The sequence below is a fragment of the Lepidochelys kempii genome, chromosome 14 (genome assembly GCF_965140265.1).
Source record: "Lepidochelys kempii isolate rLepKem1 chromosome 14, rLepKem1.hap2, whole genome shotgun sequence".
NCBI lineage: Eukaryota > Metazoa > Chordata > Testudines > Cheloniidae > Lepidochelys > Lepidochelys kempii.
Window position 1 is genome coordinate 19,867,781 of NC_133269.1, and position 22,919 is coordinate 19,890,699.

The window sequence follows — 22,919 nt, forward strand, 5'->3', positions numbered from 1 at the left end:
CAGGCTTCTATTTTCCATTCCCTGGTTCCCAGAGACTGGTATGCCTCCCTCAACTTGAAGGTCGCATACTTCCACACAGCGATCTTTCAAGGACGCAGACACTTTACGGTGGGGCCCCACCACTACCAGTTTGCAGTCCTTCCGTTCGGCCTGGCGACAGCACTGAGAATGTTTACCAGGTGCATGTTGGTGGTGGCGGGGGCTTACCTCAGGTGCTGGGGTATTCAGATCTACCCATACCTCAATGACTGGCTTGTCAAGGGCAGCTCCAGGTCTCAAGTCCGAAGGGATGTCGCGGTGTTTCAGGCCATGTGCTGCTCTCTGGGCCTATTGGTAAACAACAAAAAGTTGACATTCCTGCTGGTGCAGAGGATAGAGTTCATCGGAGCGGTCATCGACTCGACCTGTGCCAGGGTGTCCCACGCATTGATGAACCTCATCGCGGAAGTCTCAGTGTTTCTTCTGATTACAGCCAGGGTCTGTCTGCGCCTCCAGGGTTACATGGCAGCATACACTTGCGTGGTCCGCCAGGCCAGGCTCTGAATGTGGCCCCTGCGACAATGGCTGGGGACAGTCTATTCCCGGTCCAGAGACCTCTTGGAAAAGATGTTACCATTCCCCAGGTGATACTTATCTCACTGCAATGCTGACAGGACAATTGACTGCAGGACAATTCTGGGGGAGGTTTGGTTCGACAATCCCCCTCACTCAATCGAGTTGGTGTCGGCACCTCGAACCTCAGCTGGGGTGTGCATCTCAACGACCTCCCGACACAGGTGATGTGGTCCCCGGAGGAGGCGAAGTTGCACATAAACGTCAAAGAGCTCCGAGTAGTCCAGCAGTCCATCTGGCGTGCAGAGTCTTCCTGCCCCACCTGTCGGGCAAGGTGGTATGAGTCCTGACACAGCCTCGATGTTCTACATCAACAGGCAAGGGGGAGCGTACTCGTCGACTCTCTGTCAAGAAGAAAAGGAGTACTTGTGGCACCTTAGAGACTAACCAATTTATTTGAGCATGAGCTTTCGAGAGCTACAGCTCACTTCATCAGATGCATACCGTGGAAACTGCAGCAGGCTTTATATACACACAGAGATCATAAAACAATACCTCCTCCCAGCCCACTGTCCTGCTGGTAATAGCTTATTTAAAGTGATCATCAAGTTGGGCCATTTCCAGCACAAATCCAGGTTTTCTCACCCTCCACCCCCCACACACAAACTCACTCTCCTGCTGGTAATAGCCCATCCAAAGTGACAACTCTCTACACAATGTGCATGATAATCAAGGTGGGCCATTTCCTGCACAAATCCAGGTTCCCTCACCCCCCTCAAAAACACACACACACACAAACTCCATCTATAGGACTTCTGCATCAGCCATGAAATCTACCTGGAAGCTTGTCACCTTCTCGGTGTCAAGAGTACGCTGGTGAACCAGCTCAGGAGAAATTTCTCCTCTCACCACGAGTAGTTGCTCCATTCAGAGGTAGCCTGCATGATCTTCCAAAGGTGGGGAATTCCCCAAGTGGACCTGTTCGCTACCAGACAGAACAGGAAATGCCGCTGGTTTTGCTCTCGGCAAGGTCTGAGCAGGGGCTCCCTCTCCGATGATTTCCTCCTGTTGTGGTCAGGGAGCCTGATGTACATGTTCCCTCCGATTCCACTCATCAGCAGGGTCCTGACAAACATCAAGAGAGACAAATCTCAGGTTGTCGTGATCGTTCTGGCATGGCCTGGTCAACATTGCTTCGCCACGCTCATGAGCTTGTCAGCGGCCCCTGCCTGGCCCCTGCACAACTTCCCGGACCTGCTATCACAGGACCACAGCTGGCTTCCACACCTGAACATCGAGTCCCTCCACCTCTTGGCGTGGATGCCGCGTGGCTGAACCCAGAAGAATGGACTTGTTCGGAGGGAGTCCAACAGGCCCTCCTGGGGAGTATGAAGTCCGCAACTAGACTGACTGGAAAAAGGCTAATGTAGTGCCAATCTTTAAAAAAGGGAAGAAGGAAGATCCTGGGAACTACAGGCCAGTCAGCCTCACCTCAGTCCCTGGAAAAATCATGGAGCAGGTCCTCAAAGAATCAATCCTGAAGCACTTGCATGAGAGGAAAGTGATCAGGAACAGCCAGCATGGATTCACCAAGGGAAGGTCATGCCTGACTAATCTAATTGCCTTTTATGATGAGATTACTGGTTCTGTGGATGAAGGGAAAGCAGTGGATGTATTGTTTCTTGACTTTAGCAAAGCTTTTGACACGGTCTCCCATAGTATTCTTGTCAGCAAGTTAAGGAAGTATGGGCTGGATGAATGCACTATAAGGTGGGTAGAAAGCTGGCTAAATTGTCGGGCTCAACGGGTAGTGATCAATGGCTCCATGTCTAGTTGGCAGCCGGTATCAAGTGGAGTGCCCCAAGGGTCGGTCCTGGGGCCGGTTTTATTCAATATCTTCATAAATGATCTGGAGGATGGTGTGGATTGCACTCTCAGCAAATTTGCGGATGATACTAAACTGGGAGGAGTGGTAGATACGCTGGAGGGGAGGGATAGGATACAGAAGGACCTAGACCAATTGGAAGATTGGGCCAAAAGGAATCTGATGAGGTTCAATAAGGATAAGTGCAGGGTCCTGCACTTAGGACGGAAGAACCCAATGCACAGCTACAGACTAGGGACCGAATGGCTAGGCAGCAGTTCTGCAGAAAAGGACCTAGGGGTGACAGTGGACGAGAAGCTGGATATGAGTCAGCAGTGTGCCCTTGTTGCCAAGAAGGCCAATGGCATTTTGGGATGTATAAGTAGGGGCATAGCGAGCAGATCGAGGGACGTGATCGTTCCCCTCTATTCGACATTGGTGAGGCCTCATCTGGAGTACTGTGTCCAGTTTTGGGCCCCACACTTCAAGAAGGATGTGGATAAATTGGAGAGAGTCCAGCGAAGGGCAACAAAAATGATTAGGGGACTGGAACACATGAGTTATGAGGAGAGGCTGAGGGAGCTGGGATTGTTTAGCCTGCAGAAGAGAAGAATGAGGGGGGATTTGATAGCTGCTTTCAACTACCTGAAAGGGGGTTCCAAAGAGGATGGCTCTAGACTGTTCTTAATGGTAGCAGATGACAGAACGAGGAGTAATGGTCTCAAGTTGCAGTGGGGGAGGTTTAGATTGGATATTAGGAAAAACTTTTTCACTAAGAGGGTGGTGAAACACTGGAATGCGTTACCTAGGGAGGTGGTAGAATCTCCTTCCTTAGAGGTTTTTAAGGTCAGGCTTGACAAAGCCCTGGCTGGGATGATTTAACTGGGAATTGGTCCTGCTTTGAGCAGGGGGTTGGACTAGATGACCTTCTGGGGTCCCTTCCAAACCTGATATTCTATGATTCTATGACTTATCATAGAATATCAGGGTTGGAAGGGACCTCAGGAGGTCATCTAGTCCAACCCCCTGCTCAAAGCAGGACCAATCCCCAATTTTTGCCCCACATCCCTAAATGGCCCCCTCAAGGATTGAGCTCACAATCTTGGGTTTAGCAGGCCAATGCTCAAACCACTGAGCTATCCCTCCCCACTGGCCAAGTGGATGAGGTTTTCCCGCTGAGTGTCCGAGCATGGCATGTCTCCCTCACGTTCTTCCATAGAGGCTGTCCTGGACTACCTGCTCCCTTTGAGGAGCCAGGGCCTGGTACAGTCTTCCATTAGAGTGCATCTATTGGCCATCTCCGCTTTTCACCCACCGATCCATGGACACACAGTGTTTTCCTATGACATGATGGTCAGATTCTTGAGAGGGCTCGAGAGACTCTTTCTGCAGATATGGACCTCTGTCCTGCAGTGGGATCTTAACTTGGTTCTCTCTAGGCTCCCTGGCCTGCCCTTTGAGCTGCTGGGTTCCTCTTCCTTTCCCACCTGTCATGGAAGGTCGCGTTTCTGGTGGAGGTGACGTTGGCAAGACGGGTCTCTGAAATTAAAGCCTTGACCTCAGAACCTCTGTGCACGGTCTTCTACAAAGATAAGGTTCAGTTGCGGCCCCACCCGGCCTTCCTGCCAAAGGTTGTCTCCACCTTCCATATGAACCAGGACATCTTTCTCCCGGTGTTCTGTCCCAAATTGCACAAGACCAGTGAGGAGAGGCATCTGCACGTCCTGGACGTCTGGAGGGCCTTGGCTTTGTACTTAGAATGTACCAAGCCTTTCCGAAAATCGACTCAACTCTTCATCACTACAGCTGATAGGATGAAAGGTCACCCGATGTCCTCTCAAAGGATTTCTAATTGGATTACCTCGTGCATAAGGACTTGTTACTACCTGGCAGGGGTTCCGCTGCCACCGATTGTCAGAGCCCTCTCGACGAGAGCACAGGCATCTTCGGTGGCCTTTTTGGTGAACATCCCTATCCAGAACATCTGTAGAGCCGCAACGTGGTCCTCTGTTCACACATTTACTGCACATTATGCCATCACTCAGCAGGCCAGAGATGATGCTGGGTTCGGCAGAGCTATGTTGTAATCTACATGTCCGTGAACTGCTACCCAACTCCAGGGGTAGTGTTTTGGAGTCAGCTAATATTGCATGGACATGAGCAAGCACTCGAATTAAAGACAGTTACTTTTTCCGTAACTGGTGTTCTTTGAGATGGGTTGCTCATGTCCATTCCATAACCCACCCTCCTTCTCCTCTGTTGGAGTTTCCAGCAAGAAGGAATTGAGAGTGGGGGGAGCCGGTGGCACCCCTTATACCGCGTCATGCAGGCGCCACTCCATAGGGCGCCAGAGCTGGTCCCCTATGGATACTGCTGAGGGAAAAACTTCCAGTACCAGTGCGCGCACACCTGATATGGAATGGACATAAGCAACACATCTTTAAGAACACCAGTTACAGAAAAGGAACTCTCTTTTTGGTTTTATTGATTTCTTCCCCCTCACCGTCGTCCCCCCTGTCCCCCAAATTTTGGATGTGTTGGAACTCCCTGGACTCCGTTCCTCCAGAAGGAGAGATGGTAGCTTGATCCCCCCTTGCAGAGTTCCCACTGAATGGTACAGTCCACCTGTGCAGAGTAGGGTAGCTACTGGTTGATGGCTGCTGTTCTGCAGTGTGGGGAGAGAGATGGGCAGGGAGCTGGGTCCTGGCAGCGAAGGGTATCTGACTGCTGCAGTGACAGGCCTTCAGGAAGTGGAAGGCTTCTTCAACTACTACATCATGGTGAATACTGGGCATCCCTTACCCCCAACCATAGGTCCCAGTGGATACTGGGTACACCCCATCCTCAGCCTGCTGCACCCTTCCCCTCCCTATCTGCTGCACTCCATCAGTACTGGCCTCTGTGAATAGCCCTTGTGAGTAGCTTCACCTTCAGCTCAGTCCTGGGGACGTGTCACCACCCAGAGAGGAGCACCAGGGAACAGAGCCTTGTCAACTTCCCCTTCCGGAGAGTGCTCCCTCCTATCCCTGGCTCTTTTGCCCCAGGGCTGGGAACTGGGCACTAATCCCCCTGCAACTCAGGGGAATGGAGCTGAGGAGCAATGATGTCCCCCCTGTTGCTGGTGGGTCTGTGTGTCAGCGTGACTGGGATTTGCGGGAGCAATGCTGGGTGTCAGTGGTAGGATTATTTCCTATTCATTTGTCCCCCTCCCAGTCACGGCTCCCAACCTCCTGCTCTTCCTCTCCCCTCTGCCCCATTTTCCCCTGCTCTTTCCTGGCTCCCACTCCTGCATCCCAGCTCTGTGACAGGCTGGATGGTGACTTGGGGATAGGGGTTCTGTTCAGGTAGTATTTCTTGTCACCAACAGTAAATGGTTTTAAAAAGATACACTTTATTTTGTAATGGGGATTAGAAATAGCGGGTTCACAAACCCTTACTTTTCTCTACTTGTTGCTTTATTCCCCCCCATCCTACCATCCCACAATATTAACTCCAATATTTACCTGGAAAACTGAAGCTAATCTTTTGCACTGATTTGCATGCAAAGTTTATTTTTTGTAATAAACACTTATAAATTCCTGGAAATGTTTTTAAAAAAAATGGAAATGAAGGGCTTTGGGCAAAGGGTAAAGAAGTTGTCTGTCCATGTGGGAGTAAAGTGCATTGAGGGGGTAATATGTAGAAGCTTATGCTGCCTGCTGCTTGTGCAGCACTTGTCATATGGTTAACTTCATTCTCCAGCTTTTTTAAATCTAGTGTCCATCGTGAGCATGTATTTATCTTTTTTCAGGTTTTAGAAGGTTTGAAAAAAGTTATCTGCATTTCCCACAAAGATGTGAGCTTTGCAGAATCAAGAAGAGATGGCCTGAAAGCAACTGCAAAGTATGTTTTGTCAGCTTTATTTTTATCTGACTTTAAATCACTCTATGTAAGATTTTCAATGTTCATGTCATTTTCTATTCTAACCTGGTGATGGGTTAAATTCACTCCCAGAGGGGTGGTTATACATTCTTGATGCGATCATATGGATCCCCACTATTTGTCTCACTTAAATCCATCCTTGATGCCACATGTCATCCTATTCTTCAGACTGAGAAGCAGTGTGTGGAACTATTTTTGGAGGTTGTCAGCATAGTTTCTTAATCAGCCAAATGCATGCCGGTTGCATGTTGGGAAGCTCTCTCTTTTCATGAACTGGAAGTTAGTGAGCTCAGTGGTACGAACCTTGGCTACTAGAAACCGGAATGAATTTGAGTTTCTTCATTTTACTTTCAATAACATACAAAGCCCCAAATAATACAAATATCCTGCATTTTCTTTCTTTCAAGGGATATTTTCAAGGGTGATGAGTCCAAAATGTTACCAGTTTTAAAAGTATCATTCACATATACAATTCAGATAACTCTATTACATCTTTCATCAGTATAAATTAGGTGTGCAGTGCATATAAAAACCAAGTTAGCTATTAATATCTATTAAGTGGCCAGGGATTTCTTTGTGATCATGTGTACAGACATCACATTGGTCCTCTGCTCTACCTGTTTGGTCCATTATAGTGAGTAGGATGATGAGATGTAAAATAATCCTGCTTCTTTTTGCATTTATCCTACAAATAAAAAACAATGTGTTAGTCGAGGTCTACACTACAAATTTACATCAGTATAACTGTGTCACTCAGGGGTGTTAAAAATCCACGCCCCTGAGAGCTGCAGTTATACCGACCTAACCCCCAGCGTAGACAACACTATATCGATGGGAGAAGCTCTCTCGCTGACATAGCTACAGCCTCTTACGGTGGTGGATTAAGTATACCAACTGGAGAACTTTTCCCATTGGTGTAGTAGCATCTTCACTAAAGCACTACATCAGCACAGTTGCGCCACTGCAGCACCATATGTGTGGACAAGCCCTTAGTTTTAGACCTACAAGCCTTGATACCATGTCACTTTAAGTCTTCCAAATATATTGTTTATGTAACTATTTCAGTGTTGAATCAGAAATTATAAAATCAGAATGCAACAGCCACACACACAGAGGGTCATGCTTGATGCTGTCTTTGTCCTTCTGTGAAAGGTATTTTAGACATTTTCTGAATGTATATGGCAAAGAAGTTTGTATGCCCAAAATAATAGAACATAAGAATGGCTCTACTGGGTCACACCAAAGGTCCATCTAGCTCAGTATCCTGTCTTCTGACAGTGGCCAGTGCCAAGTGCCCCAGAGGGAATGCACAGAACAGGGAATCGTCAAGTGATCCATCCCGTCACTCATCCTCAGCTTCTGGCAAACAGAGGCTAGTGACACCATTCCTGCCCATCCTGGCTCATAGCCATTGACGGATCTATCTTCCATGAATTTATCTAGTTCTTTTTTGAACCCTGTTATGATCTTGGCCTTCACAACATCCTCTGGCAAGGAGTTCCACAGGTTGACAGCGCATTGTGTGAAGAAATACTTCCTTTTATTTTTTTTAAACCTGCAGCCTATTAATTTCATTTGGTGACCCCTAGTTTTTGTGTTATGAGAAGTAGTAAACAACACTTCCTTATCTACTTTCTCTACACCAGTCATTATTTTACAGATCTCAATAATGTCTCCCCTTAGCCGTATCTTTTCCAAGCTGAAAAGTCCCAGTCTTATTAATCTCTCCTCAGACGGAAGCCATTCCATACCCCTAATAATTTTTGTTGCCTTTTCTGAACCTTTTCCAATTCCAATATATATTTTTTGAGATGGGACAACCACATCTGCACAAAGTATTCAAGAAGTGGGCATACCATGGATTTATACAGAGGCAACATGATATTTTCTGTCCTATTATCTATCCCTTTCTTAATTATTCCCAGCATTCTGTTCGCTTTTTTGACTGCCGCTGCACATTGAGCGGATGTTTTCAGTGAACAATCCGCAATGACTCCAAGATCTCTTTCTTGAGTGGTAACAGCTAATTTAGACCCCCATCATTTTATATGTATAGTTAGGATTATGCTTTCCAACGTGCATTACTTTGCATTTATCAACATTAAATTTCGTCTGCCATTTTCTTGCCCAGTCACCCAGTTTTGAGAGATCCTTTTGTAGCTCTTGGCAGTCTGCCTGGGTCTTAACTATCTTTAGTAATTTTCTATCATCTGCAAATTTTGCCACCGCACTATTTACCCCTTTTTCTAGATCATTTATGAATATGTTGAATAGGACTGGTCCCAGAACAGACCCCTGGGGGACACCGCTATTTGCCTCTTTCCGTTCTGAAAACTGACCATTTATTCCTACCCTTTGTTTCATGTCTTTTAACCAGTTACCAATACATGAGAGCACCTTCACTTTGCGTAAGAGCCTTTGGTGAGCGACCTTGTCAAAGGCTTTCTGAAAATCTAAATACACTATATCCACTGGATATCCTTGGTCCACATGCTTGTTGACCCCCTCAAAGAATTCTAGTGGATTGGTGAGGCATGATTTCCCTTTACTAAAACCATGTTGACACTTCATCAACAAATTATGTTAATCTATATGTCTGACAATTATTGTTCTTTATTATAGTTTCAACCAGTTTGCCTGGTACTGAAGTCAGGCTTACAGGCCTGTAATTGCTGGGATCACCTCTGGAACATTTTTGAAAAAGAGTGTGAAGAAAACAAAGCCTGGCATGATTTTTGTCCTTTTTCTTTAGAATTTCTTCTGTATTTCTCTGTTACAGAGTTTGTCAGACAGTTGGTGTGAAGAGAGAAGGACCACAGGATGAATTTGTCTGCAAAGATAATGTTATTCAGATCTATATGATGTTACTTAATGGTATGAGTGACTATACCACAGACAGCCGAGGAGATGTTGGAGCATGGTAAGGCATCTCACATGAGACAAGAAAATGAAGTTTTTCTATTGGTACTTGTTACCACTGATGTGGTCTACTGTAAGTCTGTAATTAGAAGTCATTCAGACTCAGTGGTTTTCCAAAAGCTACGAAGGGAAAAATTGAATGTAGCTAGACACATGGAGATTCTAGTAAGGCTAGAAGTAAATATTGTGTAGCAAATGAGGACAGTAATTATTTCTCCTTTGCCTCAGAAAAAAACTAACCCATACTGGGTCCTTCTCTAGCTTATACCGTCCTCTGTTTCCAGGTGATGAAATAAAGCATCAAGGTAAATGAGAATCACTTGTGAGGGTGTTTTACTCGGATGCAGGAACAAATAAAGTCATGACATCTATCCAGTGTTCATGTTATGCTTATAGTTACTTTAAAATATCACATATGCTCTTAATCATGCGTCTGACTAAAAGAGTAGCCGAACAGGAACTCTTCCTATCACAGCTTCATATGTGGCCCACTGGCCAGAAGAGGGAGCCATTGTATAATTTGTTAGGTGCTCCTATTTCATTATTGAGTTTAAAACGCCCATTTTAAAAAAAATTAAATAGTATATTTCTTAAAGGCATAGTAGTCTTTTCTGGCTATACTGACTTTAGGTTTCAGTGGCTTCAGGTTTTGCATCTAAAAATAATAACTTTGAATGTATGTTTTGTGTTGATTGGGTGCTTTAGTCGTCAAATCATATGTACAGAGTAACAACATGGTGAGAAATCATATGTACAGAGTAACAACATGGTGAGAAATTGTTCAGTACATATATTTACATTAGTGAAAAGAGAAGATTTGGTGCTATTCCCTCAGTGAGATGGGACAGAAAGTGTGTTTTTTAAATTGACAAAAGCCAAAGACATTGTAAGAAGCTTTCTCCTTAATTGAACTTGAACTTAGACACTAAAGTGTACATAGAATTTGGGATATGAGATCAGTCACTGGTTGGAGATCCCTGCATTCCTTGAGTGCAATGGGCAATAAAAAGGGGTAGGGACTGCATGTTGTTTTCCTTCATATTGTGAAATCCAGAAGGAAGTGTTGGGGGGAAAAACATGTAAAATGTGAGCCTTAAGGGATAGATAGATACCCAATAAAGAAACAAGAAAGTCATCTTGCTAGGCCATGTATATGTAAGTCTGCAGGAACCAAAATAATTCTAATTTTTCAGGAATTAAACAGCTGTCCTCTGAATTGGGGGGAAAAATAGTATCTGCCAGTGCAAATTTACATGACCGCTTCTGCTTACAGGGGGACCTGTCCCTTTAGTTTACTTTCTTTGAATATGTGTCAGGATGGATCCCACTGTAAGTGTGCATGGTTCTCATGAGTAAGGCTGCGAGTCTGTCATGGAGGTTGTGGAAGTCACAGATTCTGTGACTTTCCGTGACCACCATAACATCTAAAGCTGCAGCGGCTAGTGCAGCTGACCCCAGGGCCAGCCACGCTGTCTGCTGCTGGGGCAGTCCCTGGGGTCAATCGCTTGAGTGGGCCCCAGGGCCATCTGCATTGGCCACTGCTGTGGTGGCCCTGGAGCCAGTCACTCGGGCGCAGGGGCCAGCCGCACTGGCCGCTGCTGGGGCGGGCCCAAGTTGTGGCTGCAGGGACTGTCAGAGCAGTGGCCGCAGGGGTGGCCAGAGGCACTTTAGCTCACGCCGCCAGAGCAGGGGCCAGCTGTTGGCCCCAGGGCCCCTTAGAACAAGGGCGTAACGGGGGCCCTGCAGCGGCACCCCAGGAGCAGCTAAGCTTAGTCAGGAGTATTTATAGTACAAGTCATGGACAGGTCAGGGGTTGTGAAATTTTGTTTGTCTGTGACCTGTCCCTGACTTTTACTAAAAATACGTGTGACTAAATCTTAGCCTTTCTTATGGGAAGGGGTAAATGATACTTTCCTATTCACTTTTTACATATCATTCATGATTTTGTTGATCCCTATCATATTGTCTCTTAGTCACCTCTTTTTCAAGCTGAGTAGTCCCAGTCTTTTTCATCTCTCTATATGGAAGCTGTTCTATATCCCAGTCATTTTTGTTGCTCTTCTCTGTACCTTTTCCCACTCATATCTTTTTTTGATGGGGTGACCAGAATTGCATGCAGTATTCAAAGTGTGGGCATACCATGGATTTATATAGTGGCAATATATTGTCTGTCTTCTATCTATCCATTTCCTAATCATTCCTAACGTTAGGTTCAGCTATACTCCTCTCTTGGACCAGATCCTGTGCACTACATAGGACTAAATCAAGAATTGTCTCTCCTCTTGTGGGTTCCAGGACTAGGTGCTCCAAGAAGCAGTCATTTATGGTATCTAGACATTTTATCACTGCATCCCTTCCTGAGGTTACATTTTCCCAGTCACCCCTATTATTACTGTTTTTTCTGTTTTTGTAGCCTCTCTAATCTCCCTGAGCATTTCACAATCATGTCACCGTCTTGGTCAGGTGATTGATAGTATATTCCTGCTGCTACACTCTTATTATTCACACATGGAATTTCTGTCCATAGAGATTCTGTGGTAGAATTTGATTCATTTAAGATTTTTACTATGCTTTCTTTCACATACAGAGCCATTTCCCCACCAACAACTTGAGCTAAAATAACACAAAAAGCTTCAATTCAACCTATTCCTTTTTTTTTAACGTGAGCCAGCTATAAAACAGGACATTATAATTCTGAAATGCTTTTTCTTTTGCATTTTTGCATTTTATATACCTTCTGAAAAACAATAAAGTACTTCAAAGGTTGTTCGAAAGCCCTACTTCTGACTGAGTGGGTGAGTGGCTCCCCCAAGACTGATCCTTGGATTTCTGCAACAAGACTGATGATTGAATTCTTGAAGACTAAGACATCTGTGATGTAGTTGGTTTCTGCTGACCTTTAGCCCAGCAATGCCAGCCAATTTCTGAACTCAGTATTCATGTTGTTCAGTATTGTGTAAACCTTTGCTAGCTGCAATTTTAAAAGAGGGGAGAAGAAAACTTTTGTTGCTTTTCTGCTATAAAAGTTTATTTCCTTTCTGTTTAAGTAACAATGTTTTTATTAATAGGTTTCTTTGTGGTGGTAGTAAAGTTTTATGCATGTCTGAAATAGTATAATACATTTATGGAAGAGTTTCCTGGCTTATTTTGTGCTGGAGGTATTTTTTAACACAGTTAATGCTGTATGCAGCAAGTTGTATTTTCACTGTGGGTCTTTCTAATACATTTTGGCTTATATGGATTCTTTATTATACACTCAAATTATGCATACCTAAATCAGGATTGTAATGTAATTGTCTGCTGGAGTTCAGTTATACATGTCACTTCTTAAGCCATCTCTCCAGCTATTGCATCAAGGCACCATTACTGTCTACCTAAATGTAACTAAAATAACAGAATTCTGTAGACAGGTAAGTGCTAAGCACTATCCTCAGCGGTCTGACAAGCTGTCTACAGAGTTATGTTTCTTTGTTGTTATTCAGATTTGAAATGTAGTGTCATTCTGGTCCTGAGCTTTTTTGGGGATCACCTTCCATTATCCCCACCTTTAAAAGGTCTTGGGTAAGGCTAACCTGCACTTCTAGCCAGGGAGCTGGGTGAGCTAGAGTAGATTGTTATGAAATGTTATAAGTTGCTCACTCCTATTATGGACTGTTCACGGTGCCTCCACAGTATTCAGTTCCAGGAAGGGTATTTCTCTCTATGTTGGCAATTTTCAGTTTATTCAGTTATGGATACATTCCATATACACAGAGTTAACTCACCCTAAATCTCCCTGTTAATTTAGTGGGTGTGGATGGCAAGACTCTGTATAGTCTGTGTCGAGATGCACCCAAATAAAGCGTCAAGAGATGATTATAGGGCCTGAGTGGCTCCAGGGAGAATGTTGTGACCATTAAACCTGAACCCCACCCAGGTAACGAGAGTTCCAATCCAATTGGCCCTGTGCAGAAATCTGAAATAAAAAAGGAGGTATGTTGCTCCAATCTGCTGTTTCGTTGAGTGGGTATGTTTCTAGTGGTGTTCTGCAGGGATATATTCCTGGCCCTATGCTAGCTAACAATTTTATCAATGACCGGGAAGAGAACACAAAATAATCACTGACAGAGTTTACAGATGACACAAAGCTTTGGGGAGTGGTAAGTAATTAAGAGGCCATGTCACTGATACTGACCTGAATCATGTGGTAAGCTAGATACAAGCAAACAAATATGTATTTTAATACAGCTTTATGTAAATGTGTACATCTAGGAACACAGAATGTAGGCCATATTTACAAAATAGGGGACTCTGACCCTGGAAGCAGTGACTCTGAAAAAGATTTAGCGGTCATGGTGTATAATCCGCTAACATGAGTTCCCAGAGCAGTGCCATGGCCAAAAGGGCTAATGTGATCCTGAGATGCATAAACAAGGGCATCTCAAGTAGGTGTAGAAATACTTTTGTATTTGGCACTGGTGTGATTGCTGTTGGAATAGTATGTCCAGGTGTGGTGTCCACAGTTCAAGGAGGACATTGATTATATTGGAGAGGGCTCAGAGAAGAGCTACAAGAATGATTAATTGATTAGTGCCTTATAGTGCTAGGCAATATTGATAATTAGATGTAAAAGTTAAGTGTTAATACTTCATTGAGATGGTTGGGGCACTTCACATTTTCCTTTAAGTTACTGTTTTAGACAGTTTACATTATCACATAAATATCACTATATTAGTTACAATTAGTTCCCTTTGGAAAAGTTTTCTCATCAACCATGAGGGCTAGACACTTACATTTTTCAAATAGAAGCCTAGATTCTGGAGAACATTGCTTCAGTCAAGGTAGATTCTACAGCAAATTCTACAGCTGCAAAAACATGGAGTATACAGAATGCTGGTAAAAATGCATGGTTAAGAATGCATGTTCAGCATGCTTTCAAAAATATGCCAAAATTATGTAAATGTATATTGGCAATGATTAGGAATGAGGTGAAAGTAGTTTGAACATTTCAAACTGTCTTTTTTTCTCATCCATACTTCGCAACCTACAGTACGACATTATCTAAATAAACATTAGTCTGTCTCACATACTTTGTCAAGCAGCCAAGAATCTGTTGTGATTTAATAAAAATCAAATTCATCCTTAAGGGCCTTAAACGTTTTAGCTTGAACACAAAGGCAGATGCCTTAAGCTAAATATGTAATTGCCATCATGAATGCTAAAACAGCCTATAACCAACCACATAATCTAATTTTCCTCTGAAAATAATCTAGATATGGAGAATTACAATCACATTTTATTTGTAAGATTATATATTATTATTATAGTGCTTTTCATCCCAGCAGATCACTATACAGTTTAAAACAAGAACAAACCCACTCTCTTTTCCTCCTTCCCCTGCCATATACAAGTAGTGTACAGGGATCATCCAATTTATCACTGAGATCTAGCCATCTCTGGGATGAACCTGTAGCAATTATTTAATAGTGTCCAATAACACTACACCTCTGTTTAGGACAAGAAGTGAAAAATAAGTCATCTAGCCTAAACTACAAGTGGAATTTTAGACAGAATATTTCCTTGAGAGCCATGATAATATGGAATCAGTACTCTTCATTGTTAATTGACAGATCTAATTCTATAAGATGCTCTGTCACAATGCTTAGTAATGCCTTGGAAAAGCATACAGGGATAAAAGAATCTGCAACAATCCCCCTTGTTGAAGTTCAGTTTTGTTTCCTTGTGTTTGTCAATACATGCTCTGAGGTGAGAGTGCCCAGCTCTCCTATATTCACCTTCAAAACTGTTGTAAAAGCTTACCATTGCAGGCACAGTATGTGCTCCTTATGATGATGGAAAGGAGAAGGAAAATAACTTGTGACCATCAAAAAAAAAAAAAAAGTTAAAGGGCAAGTGGACGGTTGTAAGGCTGTCCTATATATGGTAAGGTTTGTAAATATTTTAGTTGTGATATTTCTGTGTCACAGTTAGAGACCTATGCTGGCCTACCGATAACCTGCATTTGATAGTTTTTCCTTGTGGCTGGTGGTCACTTTACTATAGTGACCATCCCTAGAGCTTTTTAGTAATAACAGGTCTACACACTCCCATCCACCTTCCTAGCAAAGGTGGTGATGCATATTTGAATCTTTGGAGCAGAAAAGGAACTAACATACAGTAGAACCTCAGAATTATGAACACCTCGAGCATGGAGGTTGTTCGTAACTCTGAACAAAATGTTCTGGTTCTTTCAAAAGTTTACAACTGAACATTGAGTTAATACAGCTTTGAAACGTCTCTATGCAGAAGAAAAATGCTGCTTTCCCATTATTTTTTTTAGTAGTTTATGTTTAGCACAGTACTCCACTGTATTTGCCTTTTTTGGGGGGGGGTCTCTGCTGCTGCCTGATTGCGTACTTCTGGTTCCAAATGACTTGTGTGGTTGACTGGTCAGTTCTGCTGCATGCTGGTGGTTATTACACTTTTTCACAGAGGTGAAATGTAGCACCTCCTGAGAGTATGGCATGATGCCTTTAGAACTCTCTCCGCTTCCTGCTACTTATGTGATGGGAGCGTGATCCCAGAAACATGCATTTGCTAATGTTTCTTTTCTGAAGGTTTAAGAGTAAATACTTTTCTCATACACAGTCCTCCCTTCTTCAGCATCTACCATTCAGCTGTTGATATGCTAGCCTTATGGCAAAAGTATTTGACATGCCTCCTAATGTGCTGAAATTTTCAGAAGCCATTTTAAGTACATTCAATAGTAAATGCAGCTGCACAGACATTTTAATAGGAGTTTGACCAAACATTGCAATTTTAATTCAATGCCATAAGTTTAGGACATGGGTTCTCTCACCCAGAATGGAACACCTCTTCATAGCGATTGTCTTGTGAACCAGTTTGTTTCTCATTCACAATCACATAACATCTGTGTGGCAACTACATTAATTGCTTATGTGGAAAAATTAATATTAGGGAATTATTTGATGATGATTTGTGCTGCATTAAGTAGGATACAGCAACTGGAAACAAACAAGAATCCTCCTTCCTACACCTCCTGAAGACTCACCATTGCTGTGATGTTACAAAGCCCTGACTGGTAATCATACTTAGGTTGGTGGTAATCTGGACCGGTCCCTTTTCCCTCCTACTTCCTCACTGTTAGGGCTTGTCTACATGGGGCAATTACTGGAATGGCTATTGCAGAATAAACTATTCCAGAATAGCTCTTTGTGTGTGCAGCCTCTTATTCCGGGATAAGAGTGTCCGTGTGGAATAGCGTATTCTGCAGTAGCTGTTCTGGTCAATTAACCCATGTAGACTCGCCCTGATTAACTTTCCCATTCCTCCCTCTACTTTTGTCATTAATTAAAAATAAAATCTTCAGTAGAGCCTCGGATTTTCAAAGGATCCTAAGGGATGTAGCTGTCATTGAAATTCAAGTGAGATTTGGGTGCTAACCTCCCATAAAGCTCCTTTGACAATGCCAGCCAAAATCAACAATAACATGTAACTAAAGAAAGCAGTTCTCACTGGAGACTGTTAAAAGCTGTATACTTTTGAAAAACTGGCCCCTAAAGTGTGAGTATTTCTAGTTTAGTTTCTTTCAAACAAATAGATTTAGGTGGAAGAACTGTAGAAAAAAAAATCTCAATTTCTGCGTGAAAGAGACCTTTTCTTTAGTGTGTGTTTTTTTTCTTTGAAGGTTTTGTGGGAAAGTTAATCAACTTTACTTTTCATATGAGAACTTAACATTCCTTATGACAGATTGTTTGCTGGGACTTGTCCAATCTGTCTACAGATGTTAAAAAAAGAATATCTAATAGTAAGTTACTGTATGAACAAGAGAAAATACTCCGTGATGAAAGATTGCCAAGCTGTTATATTGAGTTTCATCATTTGTTTTCTAAGTAGTATAACTTTCTTACTAACACTTTATAAGTGGATCACCCATTTTTAGTCTTCATACACAATCACCTTGTATTGCCCTTGGAAATTCTACAGAAGCACAAGGGTATGTTTTCTTCACAATATATAGGTGCAATTCTCATAAAGTTTGAGGAATTATGATGAGTTTGTATTGAAAAGGGAAGATGCTGCCAGGAGGGTTGATGTGGCAAATTTGATGGGGCAGGTGGTCCTTGAGTGCTTTTAAAATTTATACCAGCTGAGGATCTACCCCTGTATTTCCCATATGCTAGAAAGAAGTTAACTTTCAGTACCTGTGAGTTTATAAGATGATATGACTTTTAGGGATGGGGACATTTTGTTCTTTAAAATGGTTACTTTATTTACCTTGTAGCCTTTATATTGAAATGATCATATTTAATCATTATGAAGGCAGAAAACTTTTGCACCATATTCAATATACTTAAGATATAGAAAAGATAAATATTACAAGTACCTCATAGTGTTACGTACATAATTTTCTGGTATTTATAGTTAAGCCACAAAACTACAGAACTCTGCTTATATGCAGGTTTCAGAGTAACAGCCGTGTTAGTCTGTATTCGCAAAAAGAAAAGGAGTACTTGTGGCACCTTAGCGACTAACCAAATTATTTGAGCGAAAGCTGTAGCTCACGAAAGCTTATGCTCAAATAAATTAGTTAGTCTCTAAGGTGCACAAGTACTCCTTTTCTTTTTGCTTATATGCAGTTAACATGTTTTGAATTACAGAATTTTTTTCTGGTTGAGAAGATAAAACTTAGAACTTTACACAAATATGACACTTCTGAGAATCCTTTAAATACAAATGATAGTCCTTTGTTTTGAAATGAGAATGTGCATGAAAGGGGATGTCAACACTACGGAATAAGGTCGAATTTATAGAAGGCGGTTTTTTAGAAATCGGTTTTATATATTCGAGTGTGTGTGTCCCCACAGAAAATGCTCTAAGTGCATGAAGTGCATTAACTCAGCGGAGTGCTTCCACAGTACCGAGGCTAGAGTCGACTTCCGGAGCATTGCACTGTGGATAGCTATCCCACAGTTCCCGCAGTCTCCGCTGCCCATTGGAATTCTGGGTTGAGATCCCAATGCCTGATGGGACTAAAACATTGTCGCGGGTGGTTCTGGGTACATATCGTCAGGCCCCCGTTCCCTCCCTCCCTCCATGAAAGCAAGGGCAGACAATTGTTTCGCGCCTTTTTTCCTGAGTTACCTGTGCAGACGCCATACCACGGCAAGCATGGAGCCCGCTCAGGTAACCGTCACCCTATGTCTCCTGGGTGCTGGCAGATGCGGTACGGCTTTGCTACACAGTAGCAGCAACCCATTGCCTTCTGGCAGCAGACAGTGCAGTACGACTGGTAGCCGTCCTCGTTTTGTCCGAGGTGCTCCTGTCCACGTCGGCTGGGAGCACCTGGGCAGACATGGGCGCAGGGACTAAATTTGGAGTGACTTGACCAGGTCATTCTCTTTAGTTCTGCAGTCAGTCCTATTGAACTGTCTTATGGTGAGCGGGCAGGCGATACGGACTGCTAGCAGTCGTACTGTACCATCTTCTGCCAGGCAGGCAAGAGATGAGGATGGCTAGCAGTCGTACTGTACCATCTTCTGCCGAGCAGCCATGAGATGTGGATGGCATGCAGTCCTTCTGCACCGTCTGCTGCCAGCCAAAGATGTAAAAGATAGATGGAGTGGGTCAAAACAAGAAATAGACCAGATTTGTTTTGTACTCATTTGCCTCCTCCCCTGTCTAGGGGACTCATTCCTCTGGGTCACACTGCAGTCACTCGCAGAGAAGGTGCAGCGAGGTAAATCTAGCCATGTATCAATCAGAGGCCAGGCTAACCTCCTTGTTCCAATAAGAACGATAACTTAGGTGCACCATTTCTTATTGGAACCCTCCGTGAAGTCCTGCCTGAAATACTCCTTGATGTAAAGACACCCCCTTTGTTGATTTTAGCTCCCTGAAGCCAACCCTGTAAGCCGTGTCGTCAGTCGCCCCTCCCTCCGTCAGAGCAACGGCAGACAATCGTTCCGCGCCTTTTTTCTGTGCGGACGCCATACCAAGGCAAGCATGGAGGCCACTCAGCTCACTTTTTCAATTAGGAGCACATTAAACACCACACGCATTATCCAGCAGTATCTGCAGCACCAGAACCGGGCAAAGCGATATCGGGTGAGGAGGCGACATCAGCGCGGTCCCGTGAGTGATCAGGACATGGACACAGATTTCTCTGAAAGCATGGGCCCTGACAATGCATGCATCATGGTGCTAATGGGGCAGGTTCATGCTGTGGAACGCCGATTCTGGGCTCGGGAAACATAGTGTTGCATAGTGTTGCAGGTCTGGGACGATTCCCAGTGGCTGCGAAACTTTCGCATGTGTAAGGGCACTTTCATGGAACTTTGTGACTTGCTTTCCCCTGCCCTGAGGCGCATGAATACCAAGATGAGAGCAGCCCTCACAGTTGAGAAGCGAGTGGCGATAGCCCTGTGGAAGCTTGCAACGCCAGACAGCTACCGGTCAGTTGGGAATCAATTTGGAGTGGGCAAATCTACTGTTGGGGCTGCTGTGATGCAAGTAGCCCACGCAATCAAAGATCTGCTGATATCAAGGGTAGTGACCCTGGGAAATGTGCAGGTCATAGTGGATGGCTTTGCTGCAATGGGATTCCCTAACTGTGGTGGGGCTATAGACGGAACCCATATCCCTATCTTGGCACCGGAGCACCAAGCCGCCGAGTACATAAACCGCAAGGGGTACTTTTCGATAGTGCTGCAAGCTCTGGTGGATCACAAGGGACGTTTCACCAACATCAACGTGGGATGGCCGGGAAAGGTGCATGATGCTCGCATCTTCAGGAACTCTGGTCTGTTTCAAAAGCTGCAGGAAGGGACTTTATTCCCAGACCAGAAAATAACTGTTGGGGATGTTGAAATGCCTATATGTATCCTTGGGGACCCAGCCTACCCCTTAATGCCATGGCTCATGAAGCCGTACACAGGCAGCCTGGACAGTAGTCAGGAGCTGTTCAACTACAGGCTGAGCAAGTGCAGAATGGTGGTAGAATGTGCATTTGGACGTTTAAAGGCGCGCTGGCGCAGTTTACTGACTCGCTTAGACCTCAGTGAAACCAATATTCCCACTGTTATTACTGCTTGCTGTGTGCTCCACAATATCTGTGAGAATAAGGGGGAGACGTTTATGGCGGGGTGGGAGGTTGAAGCAAATCGCCTGGCCACTGGTTACGCGCAGCCAGACACCAGGGCGGTTAGAAGAGCACAGGAGGGCGAGGTACGCATCAGAGAAGCTTTGAAAACCAGTTTCATGACTGGCCAGGCTACGGTGTGAAAGTTCTGTTTGTTTCTCCTTGATGAAACCCCCCGCCCCTTGGTTCACTCTACTTCCCTGTAAGCTAACCACCCTCCCCTCCTCCCTTTAATCACCGCTTGCAGAGGCAATAAAGTCATTGCTGCTTCACAGTCATGCATTCGTTATTCATTCATCACACAAATAGGGGGATGACTACCAAGGTATCCCAGGAGGGGTGGTGGAGGAGGGAAGGAAAATGCCACACAGCACTTTAAGCACAGCACTTTAAAAGTTTACAACTTTAAAATTTATTGAATGACAGCCTTCTTTTTTTTGGGCAATCCTCTGTTGTGGAGTGGCTGGTTGGCTGGAGGCCCCCCCACCGCGTTCTTGGGCGTCTGGGTGTGGAGGCTATGGAACTTGGGGAGGAGGGCGGTTGGTTACACAGGGGCTGTAGTGGCAGTCTGTGCTCCAGCTGCCTTTGCTGCAGCTCAACCATACACTGGAGCATACTGGTTTGGTCCTGCAGCAGCCTCAGCACTGAATCCTGCCTCCTCTCATCATGCTACCGCCACATTTGAGCTTCAGCCCTCTCTTCAGCCCGCCACTTACTCTCTTCAGCCCGCCACCTCTCCTCCCGGTCATTTTGTGCTTTCCTGCACTCTGACATTATTTGCCTCTAGGCATTCGTCTGTGCTCTGTCAGTGTGGGAGGACAGCATGAGCTCGGAGAACATTTCATCGCGAGTGCATTTTTTTTTTCATTCTAAGCTTCACTAGCCTCTGGGAAGGAGAAGATCCTGTGATCATTGAAACACATGCAGCTGGTGGAGAAAAGAAAAGGGACAGCAGTATTTAAAAAGACACATTTTATAAAACAGTGGCTACACTCTTTCAGGGTAAACCTTGCTGTTAACATTACATACATAGCACATGTGCTTTCGTTACAAGGTCGCATTTTGCCTCCTCCCACCGCGTGACTACCACCTCAACCTTCCCCCCTCCCCGTGGCTAACAGCGGGGAACATTTCTGTTTTGCCACAGGCAAACAGCCCAGCAGGAATGGGCTCCTCTGAGTGTCCCCTGAAGAAAAGCACTCTATTTCAACCAGGTGACCATGAATTATATCTCACTCTCCTGAGAATAACACAGAGAGATAAAGAACGGATGTTGTTTGAATGCCAGCAAACATACACTGCAATGCTTTGTTCTACAATGATTCCCGAGTACGTGTTACTGGCCTGGAGTGGTAAAGTGTCCTACCATGAAGGATGCAATAAGACTGCCCTCCCCAGAAACCTTTTGCAAAGGCTTTAGGACTACATCTAGGAGAACCGCAAATGCCAGGGCAAAGTAATCCTTTCACATGCTTGCTTTTAAACCATGTATAGTATTTTAAAAGGTACACTCACCAGAGGTCCCTTCTCCACCTGCTGGGTCCAGGAGGCAGCCTTGGGTGGGTTCGGGGGGTACTGGCTCCAGGTCTAGGGTGAGAAACAGTTCCTGGCTGTCGGGAAAACTGGTTTCTCCGCTTGCTTGCTGTGAGCTATCTACAACCTCCTCCTCCTCATCATCTTCTTCGTCCCCAAAACCTGCTTCCGTATTGCCTCCATCTCCATTGAAGGAGTCAAACAAGACGGCTGGGGTAGTGGTGGCTGAACCCCCTAAAATGGCATGCAGCTCATCATAGAAGCGGCATGTTTGGGGCTCTGACCTAGAGTGGCTGTTCGCCTCTCTGGTTTTCTGGTAGGCTTGCCTCAGCTCCTTCAGTTTCACGCGGCACTGCTTTGGGTCCCTGTTATGGCCTCTGTCCTTCATGCCCTGGGAGATTTTCACAAAGGTTTTGGCATTTCGAAAACTGGAACGGAGTTCTGATAGCACGGATTCCTCTCCCCAAACAGCGATCAGATCCCGTACCTCCCGTTCGGTCCATGCTGGAGCTCTTTTGCGATTCTGGAACTCCATCATGGTCACCTGTGCTGATGAGCTCTGCATGGTCACCTGCAGCTTGCCACGCTGGCCAAACAGGAAATGAGATTCAAAAGTTCGCGGTTCTTTTCCTGTCTACCTGGCCAGTGCATCTGAGTTGAGAGTGCTGTCCAGAGCGGTCATAATGGAGCACTCTGGGATAGCTCCCGGAGGCCAATACCATCAAATTGTGTCCACAGTACCCCAAATTCGAGCCGGCAACGTCGATTTAAGCGCTAATCCACTTGTCAGGGGTGGAGTAAGGAAATCGATTTTAAGAGCCCTTTAAGTCGAAATATAGGGCTTCATTGTGTGGACGGGTGCAGGTTTACATCAATTTAACGCTGCTAAATTCGACCTAAAGTCCTAGTGTAGACCAGGGCTAATTTCCATGAAGGTTACACTGAGTATTAGGGATGTATAATACACAGTAAATGATAGTGCAGACAATA

General features: G+C 44.5%; 1 protein-coding gene across 8 annotated transcripts in view; it reads left to right on the plus strand.

The window, feature by feature from the left end:
• TBCD (tubulin folding cofactor D) overlaps positions 1 to 22,919 on the plus strand; it is a 261,333-nt gene that overhangs the window by 181,799 nt on the left and 56,615 nt on the right. For all 8 annotated transcript variants that reach the window (XM_073311985.1, XM_073311984.1, XM_073311991.1 and 5 more), the window contains exons 29-30: positions 6,207 to 6,298; positions 9,117 to 9,257. In XM_073311985.1, coding sequence (XP_073168086.1) covers positions 6,207 to 6,298; positions 9,117 to 9,257 — 233 coding nt within the window. The remainder of the gene's footprint in view (positions 1 to 6,206; positions 6,299 to 9,116; positions 9,258 to 22,919) is intronic.